Source organism: Hyperolius riggenbachi, chromosome 12, assembly GCF_040937935.1.
Source record: "Hyperolius riggenbachi isolate aHypRig1 chromosome 12, aHypRig1.pri, whole genome shotgun sequence".
NCBI classification, from domain to species: Eukaryota; Metazoa; Chordata; class Amphibia; order Anura; family Hyperoliidae; genus Hyperolius; species Hyperolius riggenbachi.
Genome location: NC_090657.1, coordinates 54149438 through 54172957, shown reverse-complemented (window position 1 = coordinate 54172957; position 23520 = coordinate 54149438). Strand labels below are relative to the sequence as shown.

Genomic DNA, 23520 nt, shown 5'->3' with positions numbered 1-23520 from the left:
GATTTCATTCGGCAGTTATCTATTGATATTTCCACACCTATCAGTACATGCATCCAGCTACATTTGAAATTGGTCAGCAGGTGCTCGTCAGCCAATCAGGATGCACTGTCATACACCCTTTACCTGCCATACCACATCTAGCAGCCATTAGCATTCAGGTGGGAGGCTTCAGTTGGACGCCATCGCAAGATTGCGTCGCTAGCAGGACCGCCCCGTGCAGGCATCCCTCCCACAGGGGTCCCTCCCTAACCGCTCACCTGTCCGCCATGTCCTAGAGCTGAAAGAAAACATCTAAAAACACATGATTGGTTCACACGATGGCCAGGGGCCCCGGACCCCTCTCACTGGCCGGGGCCCCAAGGCCAACACGTGATACCTGGAGGGGAGTGCAGGTGGGCCTGGACCTCTCACACCCAGGCTCTGGACCTCTCACATCCAGAAAACCCACCAACACTGCCTCCATACTGAATGCTAAATTCAATACACACAAGCAATAGAACACATCAGTACATGCATCCAGCTACATTTGAAATTGGTCAGCAGGTGCTCGTCAGCCAATCAGGATGCACTGTCATACAATTTCAAATGTAGCTGGATGCATGTACTGATGTGTTCTATTGCTTGTGTGTATTGAATTTAGCATTCAGTATGGAGGCAGTGTTGGTGGGTTTTCTGGATGTGAGAGGTCCAGAGCCTGGGTGTGAGAGGTCCAGGCCCACCTGCACTCCCCTCCAGGTATCACGTGTTGGCCTTGGGGCCCCGGCCAGTGAGAGGGGTCGGGGGCCCCTGGCCATCGTGTGAACCAATCGTGTGTTTTTAGATATTTCCACACCTAAAAGGCAGGTTTTTCGCTATTATAAAAAGTAGACCAGTGTTCAAGCCTCTGGGTACTAATGTCCCCAGACGATAAATCCAGGTCTGTTCAATCTTGTAGAGATCTTTTTCGATATCACCACCTCGAAAAGATATGTTGTTTGATTATGCCTTTAAATGTCAGACCATCCGGCTTTCCATTGTGATAGTCCCTGAAGTGTTTCCCCAAGGGGCTATCTAAATCTTGATTACGGATATTTCCTACATGGTCACCAATGCGCTTGCTTAACCGATTTTTTGTTTTTCCTATATATAAGAGATTGCAGGGGCATCTGATAGCGTAAACCACTCGTGTTGAGTTGCAGTTTATGTTGTCACGTATGTCAAATGACATTGTGCCGTCATGATTGGTGAAGGTTTTGCTCCTCTCCACATATTTGCAATTTACACATGATCCACAGGGGAACATCCCCTCTCTCACTGGATATCTATCCAACCATGTCGCAGACTGTGTGGAGCGAAATTCGGATCTCACCAAACGGTCCTTCAAATTTTTAACTTTTCGTGCTGTCATAAAAGGTCTTTCCCCAACACGATTCTTTATTTCATTGTCTAACTTGAGGACATGCCAGTGCTTCTGGAGGGATTTTTGTAGATCAAACCAATGTGGTCCAAAGTCAGATACAAATCTTATTATCTCATCCCCTGAACCAGGGGTCTTCTTCTTTTTCTTTACCATAATTAGAGGGTCCCTCTCCTTTTCCGCCAGGGCAGCACTTGCCGCATCAACCATTGGTTCAGGGTAGCCCCGCTCTAGAAATCGGGACTTTAGTTCATCTGACTCTCTAAGATAATCATCACTTCGAGAGCAATTACGCTTAATTCTTGTGAACTGTCCCTTAGGGATGGATGTTTTTTGAGAGGGAAGATGGAAGCTAGAGTAATGTAGCAACGTGTTCCCCGCAGTGGGTTTGTGGTAAGTGCACGTTGTCAACATCCCATCCTGTTTTTTAACCTTCAAATCCAAAAAGGGCAGAGACTCCTTATCATATTGATAGGTCAGACGTATATTTTTCGTATTGCACTGCAATCTATCCACAAATTCTGCTAACTCAGGTTCGGTGCCACGCCAGACCAGGAGCACGTTGTCTATGAACATCAGCCAGAGCACGACGTGTCTCCGGAAGAGGTCCAGGGGGTAAACGTCCTGTCGCTCCGAAAGTCCCAGATGTAAGCAGGCATAAGCTGGGGCACAGGATGCCCCCATCGACGTGCCCTTGATCTGGCGATAGAACCGACCATCAAAGGAGAAGCAGTTATAGCTCAACACCAATTCCAGGGCATCACATATAAACTGGTTATGTTGGGCTGACTCTGGGAAATGTTCGTTAAGGAAAAAGGCAGTAGCTGCAATTCCCACCTCATTGGGAATAGAGGTGTAGAGCGATTCTACATCGATACTTGCGATGTAGTCGCTCTCATGCACCTTAATCATGCTTAATGCCCGTAGGGCATCACCAGTATCCCTCACATATGATGGCAGCATCTCGACCATATTCTTGAGTTTAAGGTCGAGATATCTCCCCAACCTCTCCAGTGGTCCCTCATTTCCGAAACGATGGGGCGTCCAGGAGGGCGTGTGGAGTTTTTATGCACCTTGGGCATCATGTAAAACACCGATATACGGTAAGTATCCACCCAACAAAAGTCATGTTCATTTTTTGACACAACACCTCGATCACGGCCGTCATCCATCAGATGGTTCACCTTTGACTTAATGGCAGGAAAGGGGTCAGACCTCAATTTTAGATATGTGTTTTCATCCCCCAGTAGCCTCAGACATTCCTCAACATAATACCCTGTGGATAGTAGGACAACATTCCCACCTTTGTTTTAATGTGTTGTGATCAAGCATTAAGCAGCTAAGGCGGCAATAAATTGTATATGTGCATGAGACAGCAATTGAATGTTTTGTAAACGGCAATAAATTACCTGCTCCGCCGGCACGTGTCACGGCTGTCACCGCTGCTCCTTCTCCGCTGGGCTCCGGCAGGCTTCACTTCTTCTTCCTGTCCGGACAGGAAGTTTAAACAGTAGAGCGCCCTCTACTGTTTAAACGTCCCCGGACAGGAAGTACAGTGAAGCTGGAGCCGAGCGCGGAGAAGAAGACAGCGGAGACCGGGAGACTCGCGCCGGCCGGATCAGCTAATGTATTCAGGGGGGCGGCAGCAGCAGCAGCTTCACAGATTGTGATCGGTTTCATGCTGAAAGCGATTCACAATCTGTTTGCAGTAAAGTCATTCGATCAGAGAGAGATCTATCTGTTAGCCGATCTGATGGCAAATCGACCAGTGTATGGCAGCCTTATGTTATTACTGCATGTGTGGATAAGGTGTTAAACAAGTTGAAAAGTTTTTGACAGTCCCTAGAATCCAGGAGGGTTGCTTTCTGACATGTGTGAGAGACTGGCAGGGACAGGAGTCAAATTACAGGCAAGTAGCCTCTGTGTGATGTGGGACTGCAATTCAGATAAGCTCTCTGCTCCTTCTCAGGCTATTCTCGGTCTCTCTCCACTCCTCCTCTCTCTGGGCTAGTGCACGCCAAAATCACATTAGCAATCACTAGCAATTGTGAGTGTGATTTTGTGAAGCGATTTTCAGGGCCCTTTTCCACTAGCAATCGCAATCACAAATCGCAAACACCAGCGATTGCGATTTTTCATTAATTTTGTTATGCGATTGCGATTTGTGATTTTCATTTGCATTGCATTATCATTGTAAAAATCGCTCCAGCAAGCGATTGCGATTTGCGATTAGCGATATCCAAATCTAATCACTGTAGTGGAAAATACTTCTCGTGATTTCTATGATAAAGTAACAACTCTAGCGATTTAAAAATCACTAGCGATTTGCGATTCAGCAATCACAATCGCTCTAGTGGAAAAGGGCCCTCAGAGCGATTTTTGAATGAATCGCTCCAAAAAATGCTACATGCAGTATACTTGCGATTTTGAAAAAATCACAATGCTGCTGTGAGAACACCGTCATAGGGTAACATTAGCCAAGCGCTTTTCAATTCACTGTCAATTTAAAAAAAACGCTCAGAAGCCCTCTTGGTGGGCACCAGCTCTCCCTCATTCACCTTTGTTTCCCTCTTCCCCTAGTGCTGGGTGTCTGTGTCTTCTTGTCATACAGGAAAGCTAAGTAAAAGTGCAATCCTGGTGAGGCAAATTATTATGATTATTATTATTTAGTATTTATATAGCGCCACCATTTTCCACAGTGCTATACGGAGCATATTGTCTTGTCACTTAACTATCTTCTTCCTTCTTTCAGCTTTTCTCTCCTCACCATTTCTCCCCTTCTCTGCATAAGGGCTCAGACACACTAAGTGCTTTTCTGAGCGATTTTACCATGATTTTAATGTAAGTCAATGGGAGCCCTTTTTAAAAAAGCTCTCAGAAAGTTCTGATGGCTAAAAAGTGCTCAGAAAAGCGCCTATAGTGTATCTGAGCCCTTAGTATTTGTACGCTGCGGGTCAGTTGGGCAACGGGAGATCCGAACGATGGCTTTTATGCTGCCACTAAACTCCTCAGCGGTGATAAATACTATTCACCCTCCGAGTCGTTGCAAATCGGAGAGAGGTGTAATTCGGGGTACGGCTATCACCTGAACCCCGAATTTCCTTACACGCCCAGTGCAGCATATTATTGCTGCTATGGGGCTCCCGGTTTGGGTAACCGGTGCTGAGCGCCGTGCACCAAAACCACCTGCTTTTGTCTTCTCTCTCCTCTCTTCAATCTTGTTATCAGAAACCATAATATTAAGCTGGCCATACATGCATCAATTGTTACGGACAGATTATTTCACTATGATCGAATCATAATGGCTTTTCCACTGAGTATGGATTTGGCCTATAGGGTTTCATACTATTGTAAAGTGGGTTGTGGGCAGGCAGTGATGCACTGCCACTGACCACCAATAAAAAGCAGGTAAGCAAGGCATAGATGTTGGGGGGGGAGGGTGAAAACTGTTATGGAAGGAGGGATACCGAAACTTTGGAAATTAGAATTAAAGAGGCAGGGATCATGGTGCCAGCAGGAATATCAGCAAGGATGTGTCTGGTAAAGGGGGAGGGTATATCCAAGGTGGAAGAGGGGCATATTTGAGGGTTAGTAGAGGTGGTGGCGAAGGAGAGGACATAAGTGTGTGTGTGGGGGGGGGGGGGGGATGAGCTTTGGGGAATTAAGGTGGCCATACATCTGTTGACTTGACAGCCAATCAACCATCCATTTTGATATTATCAAATCGGATAAAAATTTTGGGTGGAAATTGGTTGAATGTATCTATCTGAGATGTTGGGAAATCTCAGGCCAATGTGGTTGTCAGGTGCGATAATCAGTGTGCGATAACCACGAATGATAGACACGACGTAAACCCTGGTTGTTGTCCCTCAAAATGTATTGTGTTCCCCCGGTGCCTGTACTTTAGCTGTCACGCTGTCCCTAGAGTGTTCTTTCTGTATTTCCACTATGGCACTCCACGTGACTACTGGTATATACGACGTGGGGTGCATGTTACGTCATTTGGGCTGGGGCTGCCATGATAACGGGCCTCTAGTTTGTGGCCCCCCCCCAGGCCAAAAGGTCCCAGTCCTCCCTTGGCTCTGCCTGTTCAGTACTATTTGGTAGGAGACCTTGAGCAAGACTCCCTAACACTACTACTGCCTATAGAGCATGACCTAGTGGCTGCAGCTCTGGAGCTTTGAGTGCTCCGGGAGAAAAGCGTGATTTAAAGAGGAACTCCAGTGAAAATAATGTAATAAAAAAGTGCTTCATTTTTACAATAATTATGTATAAATAATTTAGTCAGTTTGCCCATTGTAAAATATTTTAAATCCCTGATTTATATTCTGATATTTATCACATGGTGACATTTTTACTGCTGGCAAGTGATGTAGCTGCTGCTTGCTGTTTTGGCAGTTGGAAACAGCTGTAAACAGCTATTACCCACAATGCAACAGGGTTCACAGACCGGAAACTGCCAAGAGTACGTACTCAGAATTTCTTTGTGGGAGGGGTTTCACCACAATATCAGCCATACAGCGCCCCCTGATGGTCTGTTTGTTAAAAGGAATAGATTTCTCATGTAAAAGGGGGTATCAGCTACTGATTGGGATAAAGTTCAATTCTTGGTCGGAGTTTCTCTTTAAATGTTCTGTGTGTTGACTGTTGCGCAGGTGCAGTAGCGACTTTCCGATTGGGCTGAGGTGGATATAGCTGAGCCTGATGTGGTCTGCTCTGCTGCTCAGGCACAGGCGACTTGTGCCTGTGTGGTAGAGTGGACCCGATTATGCTTGTCTATTTCCGACTTAGCCAAATCAGAAAACCGCTACTGCGGCTGTGCAGGATCGTGGTAGGTAAATATTTACCTCGCCAGTGTTCGGGTCTGCCAGCACTGGATTCCGGATGGGGAAGTGGACAAGAGTCCTTGTGGATTGTTGCTGTTGTATGGACTTCATGGTGAGGTGTGATGGGCCTCTGACTGCATTGGACTCCCCGTGTGATTAAAGATTCCTCTGTGGCCGGCAGGTACACTGTGTTCTAGAAGTGGACAAGGGAAGCCTTATTAGGATCCAGAGGCTTCCCCTCCCAAGGTAAGTACCCCCATGTTGTTGTTTTTTTTATCATTATCACAGATTTTCCCTATCCATCTCAGTGTACGCTTGGAAAGGAGAGACTCCAGGCTCCTCCTCCTGTGGAAACACAAAGACAAGAAGCTTAAAAGGCCCCCGCCCTCCCCACTTCCTCAGTATCTTGTGTTTCCGGCCTACCGGGAGCACGTTGACAAGAGCTAATAGCTGACTAGGCAGTGTCTTTTTACTTCAAGCATGGGCTCCCTTCGTGGCCTGTGATCAGGCAAAGGGAACGCATCTTACCTGTGGTAGTGAGATCTATGCAAAGATGTGGAAAGCATATTTGGTCTGGTGTTCTAAAACCAATAAACAGTCTAACACTGTACCAGATATATTAGAATTTCTGCAACGGGGAGTAGAATTGGGGCTAGCAGTAAGCACCTTGAGTGCAATGTACAGCCCTTTCCCTATTTTTAGATAAACCTTTAGCAAAAGAGACACTCATTAAGGACTTTCTGAAAGCAGTGGAGAGATCCAGTCCAACAAAAACGAAAATTTCGCCACAGTGGGATCTACCGATGGTCCTTCAGATGCTTATGTCTGCACTTTATGAGCCACTAAAAAAGTTAGACTTAGGAAGACTGTCATTGAAAGCTTTGTTTCTAACAGCAGTCACCTCAGCTAAAAGGGTAGGAGACTTGCACGCCTTATCAGTTAAAGAACCATTTCTGCTAGTGTTTCCAGATAAAATAGTGCTTACGCCAGATCCAAATTATCTTCCAAAGGTGGTCACGGAATTCCATAGATCACAGAAAATAGTCCTGCCATCTTTTTGTCAGAACCCAACGAACACCAAAGAAAGACAATACAATAAATTGGATGTGAGAAGGGTTATGTTGCATTACCTTGAAAGGACAAAGGAATTCAGAAAATCAAGTCATCTATTTGTAAACTACACAGGTCCAAATAAGGGGCTACAGGCATCTAAGTCAACCTTGGCCAGGTGGATTAAGAGGGTGATAGTAGAGGCCTACAAACTAAAAGAGATAGAACCTCCAGGAGTTCTGACAGCTCATTTTTCACGATCAGTATCGACATCATGGGCAGAGAAAGCGGGTGCTTCACTACAGCAGATCTGTCAGGCGGCTACATGGACGACACCAACCATGTTCATTAAGCATTATAGGATAGATGTTCTGTTGGGACAGGACATGGCATTTGGGCGAAAGGTTTTGCAGGCAGCAGTCCCTCCCTGAGGTTAGTGAAAATTACTTGCCTGTCTCTCCTTTCCAAGCGTACACTGAGATGGATAGGGAAAGTCTAGTTTAGACTCACCGGTAATGTTGTCTCTAACCATCTCAGTGTACGCGCTACAAACTTCCCTCCCTCACTGCTGCTTCCTTACTTTCGCGCACTCTATTGGGTGTAGAGGAATCTAGGTAGGTTCTGGGGTCACGGGTTTCTCGGTGGCCGGATTCTTATCTAGATACTGAGGAAGTGGGGAGGGCGGGGGCCTTTTAAGCTTCTTGTCTTTGTGTTTCCACAGGAGGAGGAGCCTGGAGTCTCTCCTTTCCAAGCGTACACTGAGATGGTTAGAAACAACATTACCGGTGAGTCTAAACTAGACTTTCTTTGACTTGATGGTCGGTTGTTTCACAACCTATGTAACAAAACACTTGTTGGAGGTTTGAGGCATCATAATTTTCTGTGTAGGCATAGGCAAAACAATAGACCCTGCAAGGGCTGCAGCCACAGGGGGGGGGAGACGTTTTTTTCCCCCCAATGTTCTGAGAGACTGACAACTAGGGGCAAGAAAAGAAAAACATTTCTTCTCTGCACAATTGTTGTAATGACTGCATCTGCTCAGCCACTAATAAGAAATTATACAAAGATTTGTAGACAGTCCCTATTTAGTGTTCAGCAGGGTCTTGTGTACAGCTATGTTCTACCTCTACCCTTTCTACCCCTCCCCAAGTGTTGTGTACTGTAGTGATGCTTGAGGAGTTTGCAGAGCCAGTTCTGCTCCATCAGAGATGGATAGAGTGAGTGTAATAAGCTGAGGCTGAGAGCACACTCATCTGTTGGTTTTCTGGATGCGTTTTCTGCACAACTAGAGGTTGATTCACTATAACAAATAGCGAGTGTTACCTCCTGTAAGGCTCGCTATCTCCTTTTGCTCCCCTTATTGCACGCCTAGCATGCCTTATCAGAGTTAACATGCCTTATCAGAGTTAAACCATTACTGGATAGTGTAGTGGCTGGATAGTGTAATGGTTAAGGGCTCTGCCTCTGACACAGGAGACATGGGTTCGAATCTCGGCTCTGCCTGTTCAGTAAGCCAGCACCTATTCAGTAGGAGACCTTGGGCAAGACTCCCTAACACCGCTACTGCCTATAGAGCGCGTCCTAGTGGCTGCAGCTCTGGCGCTTTGAGTCCGCCAGGAGAAAAGCGCGATATAAATGTTCTGTGTTTGTTTAAAATGGCTTATCAGAGTTGATGTGCCTTTTCAGAGTTAGCGTGTCTTATCAGAGTAGCATAGCGAGCGCATTAAACTTATGCCTACTAATTAGCAATGACGAGAGCTCCACTCATCTTGACCTGCGCCCCTGCGGGTCCAATCACTTTAACCCTCCTGGCGGTCTAATAAATTCCACCAGGAGGCATCGCAGCAGTCTTTTTTTTTTTTTTTTTTTAATCATGGAGCGAGCCCAGGGCATCCCCCCCACCCGCTTCGATCAGGAAATCCCGTTCAAAGAACGGGATTTCCTGGAGGGCTTCCCCCTGCTTGGCCAGGCAGCGCACGGGGTCTGGGGGTGGGGGGGAGGGGGGGGCGGCGCGATGCGATGGATAGCGGCGATCGAGCACGGGGCCCAGCAGGGCCTGAGAAAACCTCCTGCGCGGCTTACTACCGCCAGGAAGGTTAAAGGACATTGTCCCTGCACTTTGATTGGCCCAATAGGCTGCCTGTCAAGTGACATGCAGCCTATTAAGCCAATCAAAGTGCGGTGGTGATGTCCGTTAAAGTGATTGGACCCGCAGGGGCTCAGGGCAGGACGAATGAAGCTCTCGTTATTGCCAATTAGCAGACATAAGTTCGTAGCGCTCCCTATGCTACTCTGGTAAGGCATGCTAACCCTGATATGGCACATTAACTCTGATAAGGTATGTTAACTCTGATAAGGCATGGTAAGCGTGCAATAAGGTGAGCAAAAGGAGATAGTGAGCGTTACAGGAAGCAACATTCGTTATTTGTTATAGTGAATCAACCCCCATTTATGTCTGTACGTTTTATCACAGAAGTTAATGCAATTGATAGAGAAAATGCTCCCAGTGCTTCACTGCTGTCTGTTTTTATCTGCATTGGTAAAACACATTCAAGTGTGCACTAGCCAGTTTGATTAACATTGGTTCTCAGCTTTCCTGTGCAGAAAGCAAGGGGGGGAGGGGAGTGTTTGCATCCAATGTTTTTCAGGGGGGGGGGGGGGAGTGATTTCTAGTTATGCCCCTGTGTGTAGGAATTGCACAAGTAAATGTGACACTTGGAGCTCAGTGTGTGACCTTTGCTCTGTTGCAGATACGCTTTAAAGAGAAGATTCACATTGTTGTAAAAAAGAAGAAAAAAAAAATTCCAAACCATGCGCTCAGCTGTTCACGCACACACCATTAGGCCTCTTGCACACTGCAAGCAATTCCGATTCAGATTCCGCTTTTTTAATCCGTTTTTACATCCGATTCAGATTCCGATTTGCAGTTTGCTCCCTGCACACTGCAAATCGGAATCTGAATCGGATGTAAAAACTGATTAAAAAGCGGAATCGGAATCGCTTGCAGTGTGCAAGAGGCCTTACACCTTGTTTACTTTTTCATGTGTATTAACGAGAAACTGTTGGGAAAATAAAGTAATGACTAGAATTGCTTTTGTTTTTTGTCTTCAATATTACAGTACAGTGTTCTCCCCAGAATCTCCTTCCACCCGAATGGCAGGAAAAAGCGGGGTGGCATGAAAAAGGACCGTAGCTTCTCTGCTTACAGCATAGGAGGAGGTGAGCCGATGACAGCCGTGTGGTCACCAAAACTAGCCAGGTGGAGCACCCGGCTAAAAGAGCTGGAGAGAACACTGACGGTACTTTATAAGTGACTTAGTCAATGTTAGCCCATTGTAAAATCTTCCCTCACCTTGATTTACATTCTGATTTAATTTAACTACGACCGCATCACGCCGATGGGCGTAAACTCGGCGGCAGCTCCAGCTATTTGGGGCAGGGTTTTGCAGAAGATCGCGTGCGCTGATGCGCGCACATCTCCACTTGAATAATGGAGCTCCGCTCCGTCATCAGTCTCCCAGCGTCGATAGCGGTAGGAGACTATTAGACGGCGAAACCGCTGTCTATTTATATTGTACAGCGCTGCGATCTAAGGCAGTGCTGTACTGGGGACAGCCGTGCGACACAGATGTCCCCCTGGGGGAGACGGGAGCGATCGGCTTTCATAGGCTGATGCCTATGACAGCCAATCGCTGTCATAGGCTGGCCGCGGGAGGGAGTGTTAGGTGGCCAGGCTGCCAGGTAAACATCAGGCTATAGACAGATTGTTGCTAGTCTGGAGATAATTTCAGAGGTGCACAGCAGACCCCGGAGGGAGGGGGGGGGGGGGCGGAACTAACAGCGGCAATAGAGAGATACAGAGGCATGTGATTGTGCACACAACATGCCTTTCAGGGCCAGATTTATCAATGCATTACCGCTTTTTCTTCTTACACTGTTCTAACCAGCAGGGAGAACAGTTCTGCATGATAAGAACCTTCTTAACTCCTAGGTAATAGCGGTGGTTTAGCGCGGACTTCCAGAGCTTCACTACAGTTAAGAAAAATGCAAATCCGTCGCTAAACTGCTGCAGATAAGTGCTTGATAGCAGTTCTACAGATGTGCAAATCATGTGCAGGCTACACATGATTTGTGAGTTGCTCCTCTCCCCTGCTGAATTCCTCCTCAGAGGCTGCTGCTATCAATACAGCAGATGTGTTGGTTACCTCAGCAACAGCAATTCCCCTCACACAATGCACTGCCTGAGAGACCTTCCTAACTACTCCTATTTTACTATAATTTAAGAAGGAATTTGCACTGTCTAGTGATTTCTTAGGATGTCTGAGACAGTTCTGCACCGATTTCTAAAAACCTACTAATATGTTGTCTCACACTGTTAATAAATTTCCCCCTCAGTCCTCATAAGATTGAAAAAATCTGCCTCGGGTTCTCTTAACCCCCTTGCCGGTCCAATTCCCGCGGCAAGGGGGCAGCAGAGCACTTTTTTTCTTTTAATTTTTTTTTTTTTTAATCATGTAGCGAGCCCAGGGCTCGCTACAAGATAGCCGCTGAGCAGCGGCATCCCCCCGCCCCCTCTGATCGCCTCCAGCGATCAGAGTAAGCAGGAAATCCCGTACAGAACGGGATTTCCTGCTGGGCTTCCCCGGTCGCCATGGCGACGGGGGCGGGATGACGTCATGGACGTCAGAGGGAATCCCGATCCACCCCTCAGCGCTGCCTGGCACTGATTGGCCAGGCTGCGCAGGGGTCGGCGGGGGGGGGGGGGGGCGGCTCGGCGCAGCGGGTAGTGGCGAATCGGTGGGTAGCGGCGGCGATCGCGTTCCACACGCAGCTAGCAAAGTGCTAGCTGCGTGTAGGGTAAAAAAAAAACATTTGAAAATCAGCCCAGCGGGGCCTGAGAAATCCTCCTACGCAGGTTACCCCGAGCTGAGCTCGGGATAACCGGCAAGGAGGTTAAACGCTGCTCAGAAATTGAGTGGCAGCAGGGTGAGATGTCATTCAGCTCACCAGCAGCACACATATACATACGCTGCAGGAGGGTCACCACAGACTTGTTCTTAGCACTCCGCGCTTTTTAGGATTTTTATATACAAATGCCATTAAGAAATGGATGGACAGTAATTTTAAAGTGGACCTGAACTCTTGCACAGAACAGAAGGAAAACATCCAGAAATATACCCTGTATGTATTATAGATTTTACCCTGTCTAACTCCACCTCATCTGTTACTAAGCACAAGTGTAATTTGATCTCTCAGCTGTGTCACCTGACTGCCTCAGCTAATTTGTAAACTTAGGATGTTGAACTTTTGCTTCCATGAGAGCAGGAGGTAGACAAAATGCAGATTTATGGCAGGATTTGCATCAGCTGTAACAAAGAAATGGTTTTCTGTAAAGGTCATTATGCTGTTGCGTATCTTTTAGAGCATAAAGAAAGTTCTTAGTTCAGGTCTGCTTTAAAGAACTCCAGTGATAAAAAGTGCTTAACTTTTACAATAAGTATGTATAAATGATTTAGTCAGTTTTTGCCCATTGTAAAAGCTTTCCTCTCCCTGATTTACATTCTGACATTTATCACATGGTGACATTTTACTGCTGGCAGGTGATGTCACTGGAAGGAGAAGCTGCTTGCTTTTTTTTTTGGCAGTTGTAAACAGCTGTTATGTCCTACAATGCAACAAGGCTCCCACAGTGTGATGTCAGTACCTCAGAGCTGTGAGGCGCTGACATCACACTGTGGGAGGGGTTTCACCCCAAAATCAGCCATACAGAGCCCCCTGATGATCCGTTTGTAAAAAGGAAAGGATTTCTTATGGGAAATGGGGTATCAGCTACTGATTGGGATGAAGTTTCATTCTTGGTTACAGTTTCTCTTTAACACCTAAATGGGCCCTGCAGATTTGTATAACACATGAGGCCTGAATAGCATTATAGTGATATGGATAGTGATATTACGTCCTAATGAAGCTGTAACTGTTTTAGATTTGGTCCCTGCTGGCTGTAACTCTTTTGGTTTTCCAGGATAATATTCTGACCTGGTAAGACCTGGGCTTTAAATAAACAGTATGCTTTCTTTATAAAGTGGCTACATCCTCCCACAACAATTATAGGAAGGGTTTGTAATGTGGATTCCGTCAGTTTTGGCCTGGTAACGATGTGTGTGGCCACATCAATTGTGTATATATATATATGTAAGAATTTTACTGGTGGTTGCAAATTTAATTAATGCTCGCCGCAATCTTCCTGTTCATAATATTGGGAGTGGCAAAGGGTGTTTTGCCTGGGGTACCAGAATGGCCAGAGAAGACCCTGCTCTTGTGCATTGTTGTTTAACCACTTCCGTACCAGCAGTCTCTGCACCCTTAAAGAAAACCTGTACTGAAAATAAAAGTCAAAATAAGCACACACAAGTCATACTTACCTTCCATGTAGTCTACTCCTCAGTGTCTTTCTCCTGTCCCGCGTCCTGTTTGTTCACTATGATCAAGGGAATTTTCCGTCCTCCATTTTGAAAAGAGCCATTACCCCATAACAGCTTTCTGGTCAGCACACAGTTAAACTGTAACATCGCCCACTTGAGCCATAGGGAAACATGAACATTACCTGGTACATCCGTTTTCCTCTCAGCTATAACTGACAGCAACTGATATTTTACTGACAGCAACTGATATGTTTCAGATCTGACAAAATATTGTCAGAACTGGATGGGATTATTGTCAGAAGAAAATGGTGAGCTTCTGAAAGGAACTGATGGCAAGGTAACTATGTAATGTTCACTTGAAGTTACCTCATGTGTTTATTTTAAATATTTTTACTCAGTACAGGTTCTCTTTAAGGACCAGAGATGCTGGTACAGTAAACTGCCGCCTCCCAATGAATCGCTGCACATACCCGCCAATCTTGCCGGTCACGACGCTGCTCCATCGCCCCAGGCTCCTCCCTCTGCCTGCCGCCTCTATGACAGTAGAGTGCTGACAGCTGGTCAGGAGCCGCTTTCATTGACTCCTGAGGCTGTCTATCAATGGGAGCCAATGCGATTGGCTGTCCGTGATCACGCGGTCAGGAGCCAATGAAAGCAGCTCCTGACCTGCTTACAGAGCCATGCCATCTTCATAGACGGCAGAGCAAGTGAATTGCTGCAGGTGCAGAGCAGTTAGATTGGCGGGGATGGGGAATCTATGTCCAGTCAGAGCTGCAGCACCACCTGCTGGAAGTAGATTCGTACTGTGTTGGTCCGGAACCAGTTAACAATAATTTTCTATTACAAGCATATGTGCAGGGCTGGTGCTGCCGTTAAGGCAAAGGGGGCAATTGCCCCAGAACCCCCGACAGCTGCTGGGCCCCCCTATGCCACCGGACCTCCAGGTGGTCACCCGCCCCAGACTTACCCCCGAGGCCCTTACAATATAAGGGCTGGCTGCAGAGCATTTCAGTGCTGTGTAGGCATAGGCCACACTCATCTGCACTACAGCCCCCACAATCCCTTGCATCACCTACTGCTTGTGTCAGGTGATTGCTCATTGGCTAGGAGCGGTATGTGATGAAGCTCCTTGGCTAGGAGCTGTCACCTGGTATGAGCAGTAGGTGTTGCAAGGCATTGTGGGGGCTGTTGTGCGGACTAGAGGTGGGCGAACAGTTTGGCTGTGTTAGCCGAACTGTTCGGGCTGCCCAATCTGTCATTTATCTATGCCTCTTACTACTTCCGGGTCGCAATGACCCGGAGTAGTACGTCTGCGCTGCCCGGCGGAGCGCGTCCTAGCGACGCGCTCCCGTTGCCGGGCACTTTCTGCGCATGTGCGTGACGTCACTCATGACGTCACGCATATGCGCAGAAAGTGCCCGGCAACGGGAGCGCGTCGCTAGGACGCGCTCCGCCGGGCAGCGCAGACGTACTACTCCGGGTCATTGCGACCCGGAAGTAGTAAGAGGCATAGATAAATGACAGATTGGGCAGCCGGAACAGTTCGGCTAACACAGCCAAACTGTTCGCCCATCTCTAGTGCGGATGCGTGTGGCCTCTGCATCCTGTACACAGCGCTGCAAGTGGATTAGTGATGGGTCGTTCGCGAACGACAAGAGGCGGTTCTCAGTTTTAAAAGAGCCGATGCCTCAGCCGCCCCACACAGCTCTGATTTTCTCTGTAATACAGGGCGCTGAGGCATGCTGGGAGATGTAGTCCTCTTCTTGCAGCTTGTAGGAGTGTATGCGGGGCGGAGCAGAGGAGTAGCAGGAGGCATTGCCCCAGTCAGAAAAGCAGTCTGGAGTTGTCAGGGGGGCGGGGCTTTTACTTCGATTCTGAGTGGTGTCTAGTGATATGTAATAAAGAGCCGATTCAGAGCCGTAAGAGCCTACTGTAATCGGGGTGGACATGTGGCGGCTAACTTTGGTGGTGGGGCGGCCCCTATTGTCACCTTTGTCTTGGGGTCCCTGTGCGGATTAAAGCAGCCCTGCATATGTGCCAATGCTAAGGCTTTCACAGAGTATCCTGAAATGAGAATACCTCCACCGAGATGTACAATTAATGACATCTATTTAATAAAGTTGCTTTTGCCTTTTGATCCCTATTCAAGAGTACATTTAAAATCGGCGCCGGTAGACTTGGGCGCAGGATACAGCAGTATATGGCTGATCCTGCTTCTGCACAAGTCCGGGCCGATTTAATTACTATTCCCCCTCCAGGCCGACATGGATAGTGGGGGAATGAAATAATTCGGCTTCCAGCGATTTCTGGAGGCCGAATTATTATGTTTTTAAACAACTTCGGCTCCGTCTTCTAAAGGAGCCGACGTTACTCACTGAGCGCTTCAATAGGAATGATTCCTATTGAAGTCTATGGAGGCGCCGGCTGCGCCCAAATCTAGCAGCGCTGAAAAGCACTGCTCCGCTATTTAAAGAGAAACTCCGACCAAGAATTTAACTTTATCCCAATCAGTAGCTGATATCCCCTTTTACATGACAAATCTAGTGCATTTCACAAACAGACCATCAGGGGGCGCTGTATGACTGATATTGTGGTGAAACCCCTCCCACAAGAAGCTCTGAGTACCGCGGTACTCTGGGCAAACTGCCACAATGTAACAATGTTCACAGACAGGAAATGGCTGTTTACAGCTGTCTGTAACAGCCAGAACAGCTAGAAACAGCTACATAACCTGCCCACAGTAACAATGTCACCATGTAATACATGTCAGAATGTGAATCTGGGAGAGGAAAGATTTTACAATGAGCAAACACTGACTAAATCATTTATACATAATTATTGTAAAAATGAAGCACTTTTTTTTATTACATTATTTTCACTGGAGTTCCTCTTTAAGCCTATGGTGAGTTCAGCCTGACTGCAGCTTTTATTTCTGTGTAACAGGACTGTGTGGCAATATTTGCCTTTGTAGGTAAAGATGAAGGGGATAGTTACACATACTGACCTTTGCACTTTTGTAAGTATCCTGTAACCTGCTTGGGGCGATCCATGTCACGGCAACGTCCTTACAATGGAATGCTGCCTGCAGTCTATGAAGCGCTACAGGATGTCCATAGTTAGACTTCTAATTAACGCAGCGAAATGTATTCTAGTTAGGCATTGGAAAGAACCATAACTCCCGGGCAAGGATATCGGCTTCTCCGAGGACAGTCAGTGACATGACTATGTACTCTGTGAAGTGCTGCAGAAGATGCCAGGGCTATATAAATACATGGTAATAATATTGCAGGACATTAGATTATAACTATGGTAGGGATTAGATTGTGAGCTCCTCTGAGGACAGTCAGTGACATGACTATGTACTCTGTAAAGTGCTGCAGAAGCTGTCAGTGCTATATAAATACATAATAATAATAATATGGTAGGACATTAGACTATGACTATAGTAGGATTAGAGTGTGCGCTCCTCTGAGGACAGTCAGTGACATGACTCTGTAAAGTGCTGTAGAAGATATCAGTGCAATTAAAATACATAGGGGGTTGATTCACTTTAACAAATAGTGTGCCTTATCAGAGTTGACATGCCTTGTCAGAGTTAGCACACCTTATCAGAGTAGCATAGTGAGTGCTACGAACGTATGCCTGCTAATTGGCAATGATGAGAGTTCCACTCGCCCTGCCCTGAGCCCCTGCCGGTCCAATCACTTTAAAGTACATTATCCCCGCACTTTGGCCCAATAGGCTACCTGTCAAGTTTCCTGTCAAGTGACAGGTAGCCTTATAGATTTGATTGGCCTAATAGGCTGCCTTTGCTCCTTTTGGGGAAAAAAAATCCGCTTTCAGGATCAATTCACACTTAATGCTTTTTGATGTGATTGCAAGAAAACGCAAGAATGTTGGTACTGTTGGAGGTTTAACAAGTTACCTTAAACTGCAGTATAGTAAAACAACCACAAGATGTCACTGTGTGTAAAATGTAAAGGTGATCTTAATGGGATTGTTATTTTCTGTTTTCACTCTATTTTCTCTGTTCTAAGTAAGCTGCATTAAAGAGAGCCTGAGGTGGGCTCATGAAATAAAAAAAAACCTTAGGCTACCTGATCCAGGGGGGCTGTGTAGATCAGGTGGTTGCCAAAACTGCTGCTCTCTGCCCGCCGATCCTGTGGGTCACACAGGCCCACTTTTGCTTTCATGACCTCAGGGTCAAGACGCTGGAACGAGAGATTGATTCTCTCTCCCAGCACGCAGAAAGGCGGGGGAGCAGTAGGGGGCGTGGCCAAGGAGAGAGAGCTGCCCAATGGCAGCTCAGGAAACCCTGCAGGAACGCCCCCGGCGGGGGTTTTAAATCGGGAATCCCTCTACCCTGTGTTTACCTCTGAGGTAGCGACAAACAATGTCGCTAACCACGGGGGGCTATAGCTTGGTGGGGGGGGGGGGCAGAGAGCAGCAGTGTGGGGACACATGAGGCAGAGAACACGCCTCTGTATCCCATCTGTCCCCTCCAATGAACAGTCTCGGGTTCTCTTTACATGATGGTGGTGTATGATTTATCTCTACATGTCTTTTTTTTTCAGTAAAGAGTTCTAACTTGTACTGTGTGCCTATCTGCGTGTACAGAACACTCTGCGCCAACAGGTACATTAACAAACAGGTGCGTAACTGCAATTCATGGGGCCCACAGCAAAACTTTGATGCCCCCCCCCATGTTCACGCCCTTTCCCTCACCTACCCCTAGTGACCCTCACAGTCAGGGGGCGCATCTTGCAGGGATCATAAAACAAGTGTGGACATCATAATCTTCACACCTAAAACAAGTTGTAGCTACAAAACCACCTGATCTGTAGAATAAACCACTTTATCGGAGGGAAAGAAGTAGTATTTTGGGGGGAGCGGAGGGAATCCGGCGACACCGAAACTGCGGCGAGGGACAGGTAGGCTGCCAGGGACTGTAGGAAGCCCCAGGTAAGTAGACCCGTTTTTTTTTTATTTGCTCGGACATTTCCTTTAAAGGAGTTATCAGGCAATTACTGTTAAAATAAGGGCTACTTACCCGGGGCTTTGTCCAGCCCCAAGCTCCCAACATGTCCCTCACCGCGGCTCTCTCCACAGCTGTTCGCCGCCTCTGCCTCCCGGACCGCGGTGGTGACGTCAGGCCGACCTCTAGGTCGGCCTGTACTGCGCCTGCGCAAGCGGCACTGTCAATCACCGCCACATGGACCAGAGCGTACTGCGCAGGCGCAGAACTACTGCACCTGCGCAGTACGCTCTGGTCCACGTGGCGGTGATTGACAACGCCACTCGCGCAGGCGCAGTACAGGCCGACCTGGAGGTCGGCCTGACGTCATCACCATGGACCAGGAGGCAGAGGCGGTGAACGGCTGCGAGGAGAGCTGTGGTGAGGGATGTGCTGGGAGCTTGGGGCTGGACAAAGCCCCGGGTAAGTAGCCCTTATTTTAATAGTAATTGCCTGATGACTCCTTTACGGCGGCCATACTTGATTCAGTTTTATGTTTTTTTTTTCAGCCGAGAAATCCAATCCAATACATTTTTCCACTTGATCGAATAATCACATACCATACACAAAACATGTTAAAACATTCAGGATCTGTATTTTAAATTCTCCAACACATTTTATTAAAGCAGATCCGAGATGAAAAACTAACTATAACAAGTAACTTGTCTATATATCTTATCTAAAGTTTAGGTAGTTTACACAGCAAATCTAGCTGCAAATAGCTTCAACAGTATATGATTATTTCTTCCTGTGATACAATGAGGGCAGCCATGTTCTGTTTGTCACATTACACACAGGCAAGCTGATAGCATCTCCAGCCCTCAGCCTGTGACAAATTCAGTCCCCTCTTCTCCTCCCCTCTGCTCTGAAATCTCTGGCTAGTAACCTCTTCCTCCTCCTGCCCAGACTGAGCTCCCATAAGCCCTTGCTACAGTGCCAAGGCACTCTGTAAAAGCTGTGGGCGAGGCTTGTTTAGTTTATAGGGAGAGTATTAAAACAAAAACAAAAAAAATATTTGACTTAGGCCTGATTAGCCTGGAAGGGGCTGGAGGAAGCCCCAGGTATGTATTTTTTTTCCTGTCGTCTCAGGTACACTTAAAGAGAACCAGAGGCGGCATTTTGAAATCCTAATAAGACACAGAGGCATGTCCTGTGCACAATGATATGCCTCTGTGTTATTGTGCTGCAGCTGCAAGCCTCCCATTGTGCCCCAGCTGCCAGCTGTCTACTGTATACAGAAAATATGAGGGGTGGCTGGAAAGTTCCTGGCTCTGCCCAGAAACACTTATTCAACATATTCCCCCCTGAGACTGATACACTTGGTATTGCCTAGTTGCAGCTTTTCTAGACCGTTCAAATAAGTATTTTTTGGGTGGGCCTCAAACCAGCAGCATTTTTGAAGCCAGAAATGTTTTCAGAATGTTGCCCCTTCCGATATTTCTTCAAGTTCGGGAACAGATAATAGTCCAGAGGGGCCAAGTCAGGTAACTAGGGAGGTTGATGGACCAATTAAAAACCCAGGGTGTTTAATTTGTTAGCCACAACTTTGGCCGTGTTTGCAGGTGCATTGTTCTTCAAAACAAGGATCCCCTTGGTCAACTTTCCACGGCGTTTCGTCTTAATTGCTTCCTTCAGCTGGTCCAGGAGGTTAACATAATACTGCCCGGTGAGAGCCCTGAGGTAGGTAGTCCACCAACAGAATATGGTTTATCAGATTAGAGAGTCTAAATAGCTCTTATCAGCAACTGTGAATAGAGATGGCCCGAACTGTTCACCCGGCAAATAGATCATGGCAAACAAGGTGTCTATTTGCGAACATATGGTGTGTTCGATTCGTCCCCTATACATTATAATGGAGCCAAAAATTGACCCCTCACTCCAGAGTCAGCAGACACATGCAAGCCAATCGGCTATCTTTCCCACATGGACCTCCCCCTACCTATCAGGAAGCCAGCACAGCAGCCATTTTACACTCTTAACTGTGGATGCTGTAAAGGAGACTAGGGACAGACAGAGCTGTACTATTAGGGAAAGTGTTAGTTAGGCCTGTGTTCTGTGTCCCGGGGGGGTTCTTGCTGCTACAGTACCGATTCACCATCTACATAATGTAGCCTTCTAAAGGTTGTGTTTTGATTTTGTGATATTGCTGTTCAGTGTGTCTGCACAGCGCACTTTAGCTGTTGCAGATAGGTGCAGTCAGTGCTAAGTGCTATAGTAGTTCAACCTTCTAAGAGCTATTTTTCTTGTTATTGTTATATATTGCAGCTTTTTGTGTCCAGTGCACACGTTAGCTGTTGGAGACAGTTCTGCTGGTCCTAGTAGTGCACCAACCATAACCCAATAATGCTTCACCACCACTACTGACATCTAGTATCCACTACTGCCCCCCTGTATAAGGCCTTAGTGCAGAATCAGTGTTTTTTTTTTTTTTAGTAACTTAACTGTCACTGAACTACATTAGCCTGACCATGGAGGATGGAAAAATCACAATCGCCTGCACTCCAGCGACCGTGCGCACAAGCACGGCAGCCACTACGCACTACTACACAAAGATTGCAGCCGAGAGGACTAACATTTATGTCCTTGAGGTGTCAACTAACAAAATCAATGATTTGTTCACATGACACTAAAGCTCTTCATGGTTGTTTGCGGTGCGTTAAACGTGGGGTTTCGTCTGTCAGTGCGAACCACGCCTAACTTATCGCTGTGTACAGATGCTGGACGTTTTAAAGAACTTAAAGGGAACCAGAGACGAAGCACCCTTGTGTATTTTACCATGTATATCAGTAAGAACATTAGAGAAAACACTTACCATGCTCTCTGTTTCACCCTCACTGCTAAAAATGTCTGTTATCAGCAGTCACAAGAATCCCAGACTGAGCAATTAAATCTGGCTTTGCTGGGAATGATTATTGCTGAGTCATTATAGCAAAGCCACAAGGGGGCAGGCTTGGGCTTCAAATAACACCACAGAAGACAGACTTAGCTATAATCTTTCTGTAGCAAAGCTAGACTGAGCAGCCTGACTGTTCAGTCGGGGATTCTTATCAGAGGTGATTATAGTCAGATTACACAGAGAACAATGAAACAAAGGGCAGATTAGGTGTTTACTGTCATGTTCCCACTGATTTATAAGGTAAAATACAAGAGGGTGCTTCATCTCTGGTTCTCTTTAATTCCACAAATGTAGGAATGTTCTGTGATTTCTGGCCTTTAGAGATCAAAAAATGACTCTGCATCAACTACCTAATTTTTGGTGGGACTTTTGCCATGGAAACAACTTTTCTATCACTTTTGTGGACAGAAACAGTCCCTATAGGTTTTAAAATTTGCCTGCCCATTGAAGTCTATGGCGACTCGCTGGTTTGCGAACATTTCATGTTCACGACATCGCTAACTGTGAATAGACTGCAGGAGAGCTCTGCTGAGGCAGCTTTTTCCATACAGAAAACACTGAGGCTTAACCCTTTTCAATGACTTCTGCAAGAGTGAAATCAAGTAAAATGTCTTGATTTGTAAGGATTTCCATAAATGGTAATGAAGAATTTGTTTTCCATGAACGTTATCATGCTGTGGCTAATCTTTAGAGCAAACAGAAAGTTCTAAGTTTAGTTCCCTTTTTAAATATCATTGAAAACTTTTGTAATTTAATATTTTGTTGTTTTTTTTTCCTGCAGTGTTCTGCTGACTGATGCTCCTCCGGCAAAAACCATCACTTCCATAAGTTACGTCCATGGTACCAGTGACATACCGCTGTCCTGCAGGACCATGCAGCAATGTCTGTGGGACACGACCGAGAGGATTCCTGATGAAGAAGCTGTTGTGGATGTGATAGCCAACATCCGGAAGACCTTCAGCCAGCTCACCAAAGACGTAGGTGGAGGTCAAGTCCTTTTTAAATTATATTCCTTGTCTCTTATTGATGTTCTAGTGCAGTGTTTCCCCAACCCTGTCCTCAAGGCCCACCAACGGTGCATGTTTTGCAGGAAACCACACACAATCTCAGGTGAGGTAATTAGTGTTGCAGCAGAGCTTATTACCTACCTCTGTGGATTTCCACAAAACATGCACTGTTGGTGGGCCTTGAGGACAGGGTTGGGGAACACTGTGGATGGGCTGAAATCCAGTATCTGCAGATGCAGCCTTACTATCCTGGGGTAGGAGTATAGGCCTAACTTCATAAGGAGTCATTGGATGGGGCATTGAAGGTCTACTCATACTAGGGACTTTGTATGTTAAAGAGAATCGGTAATAAAAAAAGAGTTCCTGAGGAGTACTTACCTCGGGAGTAGAAGGCCTCTGGATCCTAATGAGGCTTCCCCTTTCTTCTGTGCCACAAAGATCCAACGTTCCGCACCTTCGCAGTAGAGTGGACCCAATTGGGCTTGGCTATTACCGCCAGAGACTGAGGGGGAAGATGGTACTGCGGCTGCGCTGGATATCGTAAAGGTAAATATCCCCACGTGCTGCAGGTGCTACTGCGCCTGCGCTCTTCCACCAACAAGCTGGATTTTGGGTAGGTGGGGGGCAGCAGCCAGTGCTGGATCGGGGCTACTGCAGAGGAAAGAGGAAGCATCACTAGGACCCATTGGCTTCCCCCTCCAGACGTAAGTACCCCAAAGGCTGACTTTTTTTCTTACATATTCTCCTTAAAATGTCCTATCTTTCTGGAGCAGCTTGGCTGGCCTATCATTAGAATTAATGGCAATTGTTATTATTGATTTATAAAGCGCCAGCATATCGCATGGTGCTGTACAACGTAAAAAAATACAAAACATGGGTACATAATAATACAGACCATGCTATACACAAAAT

At 46.6% G+C, this 23520-nt stretch overlaps 1 protein-coding gene across 1 annotated transcript in view; it reads left to right on the top strand.

The window, feature by feature from the left end:
* Positions 1–10552: 10552 nt before the first annotated feature.
* Positions 10553–23520, top strand: part of LOC137542154 (medium-chain acyl-CoA ligase ACSF2, mitochondrial-like) — a 61386-nt gene continuing 48418 nt past the window's right edge. The window contains 2 exon segments of the mRNA XM_068263870.1: positions 10553–10571; positions 22383–22578. Of these exon segments, the coding sequence (XP_068119971.1) occupies positions 22474–22578 (105 nt within the window). The 5' untranslated portion in view covers positions 10553–10571; positions 22383–22473.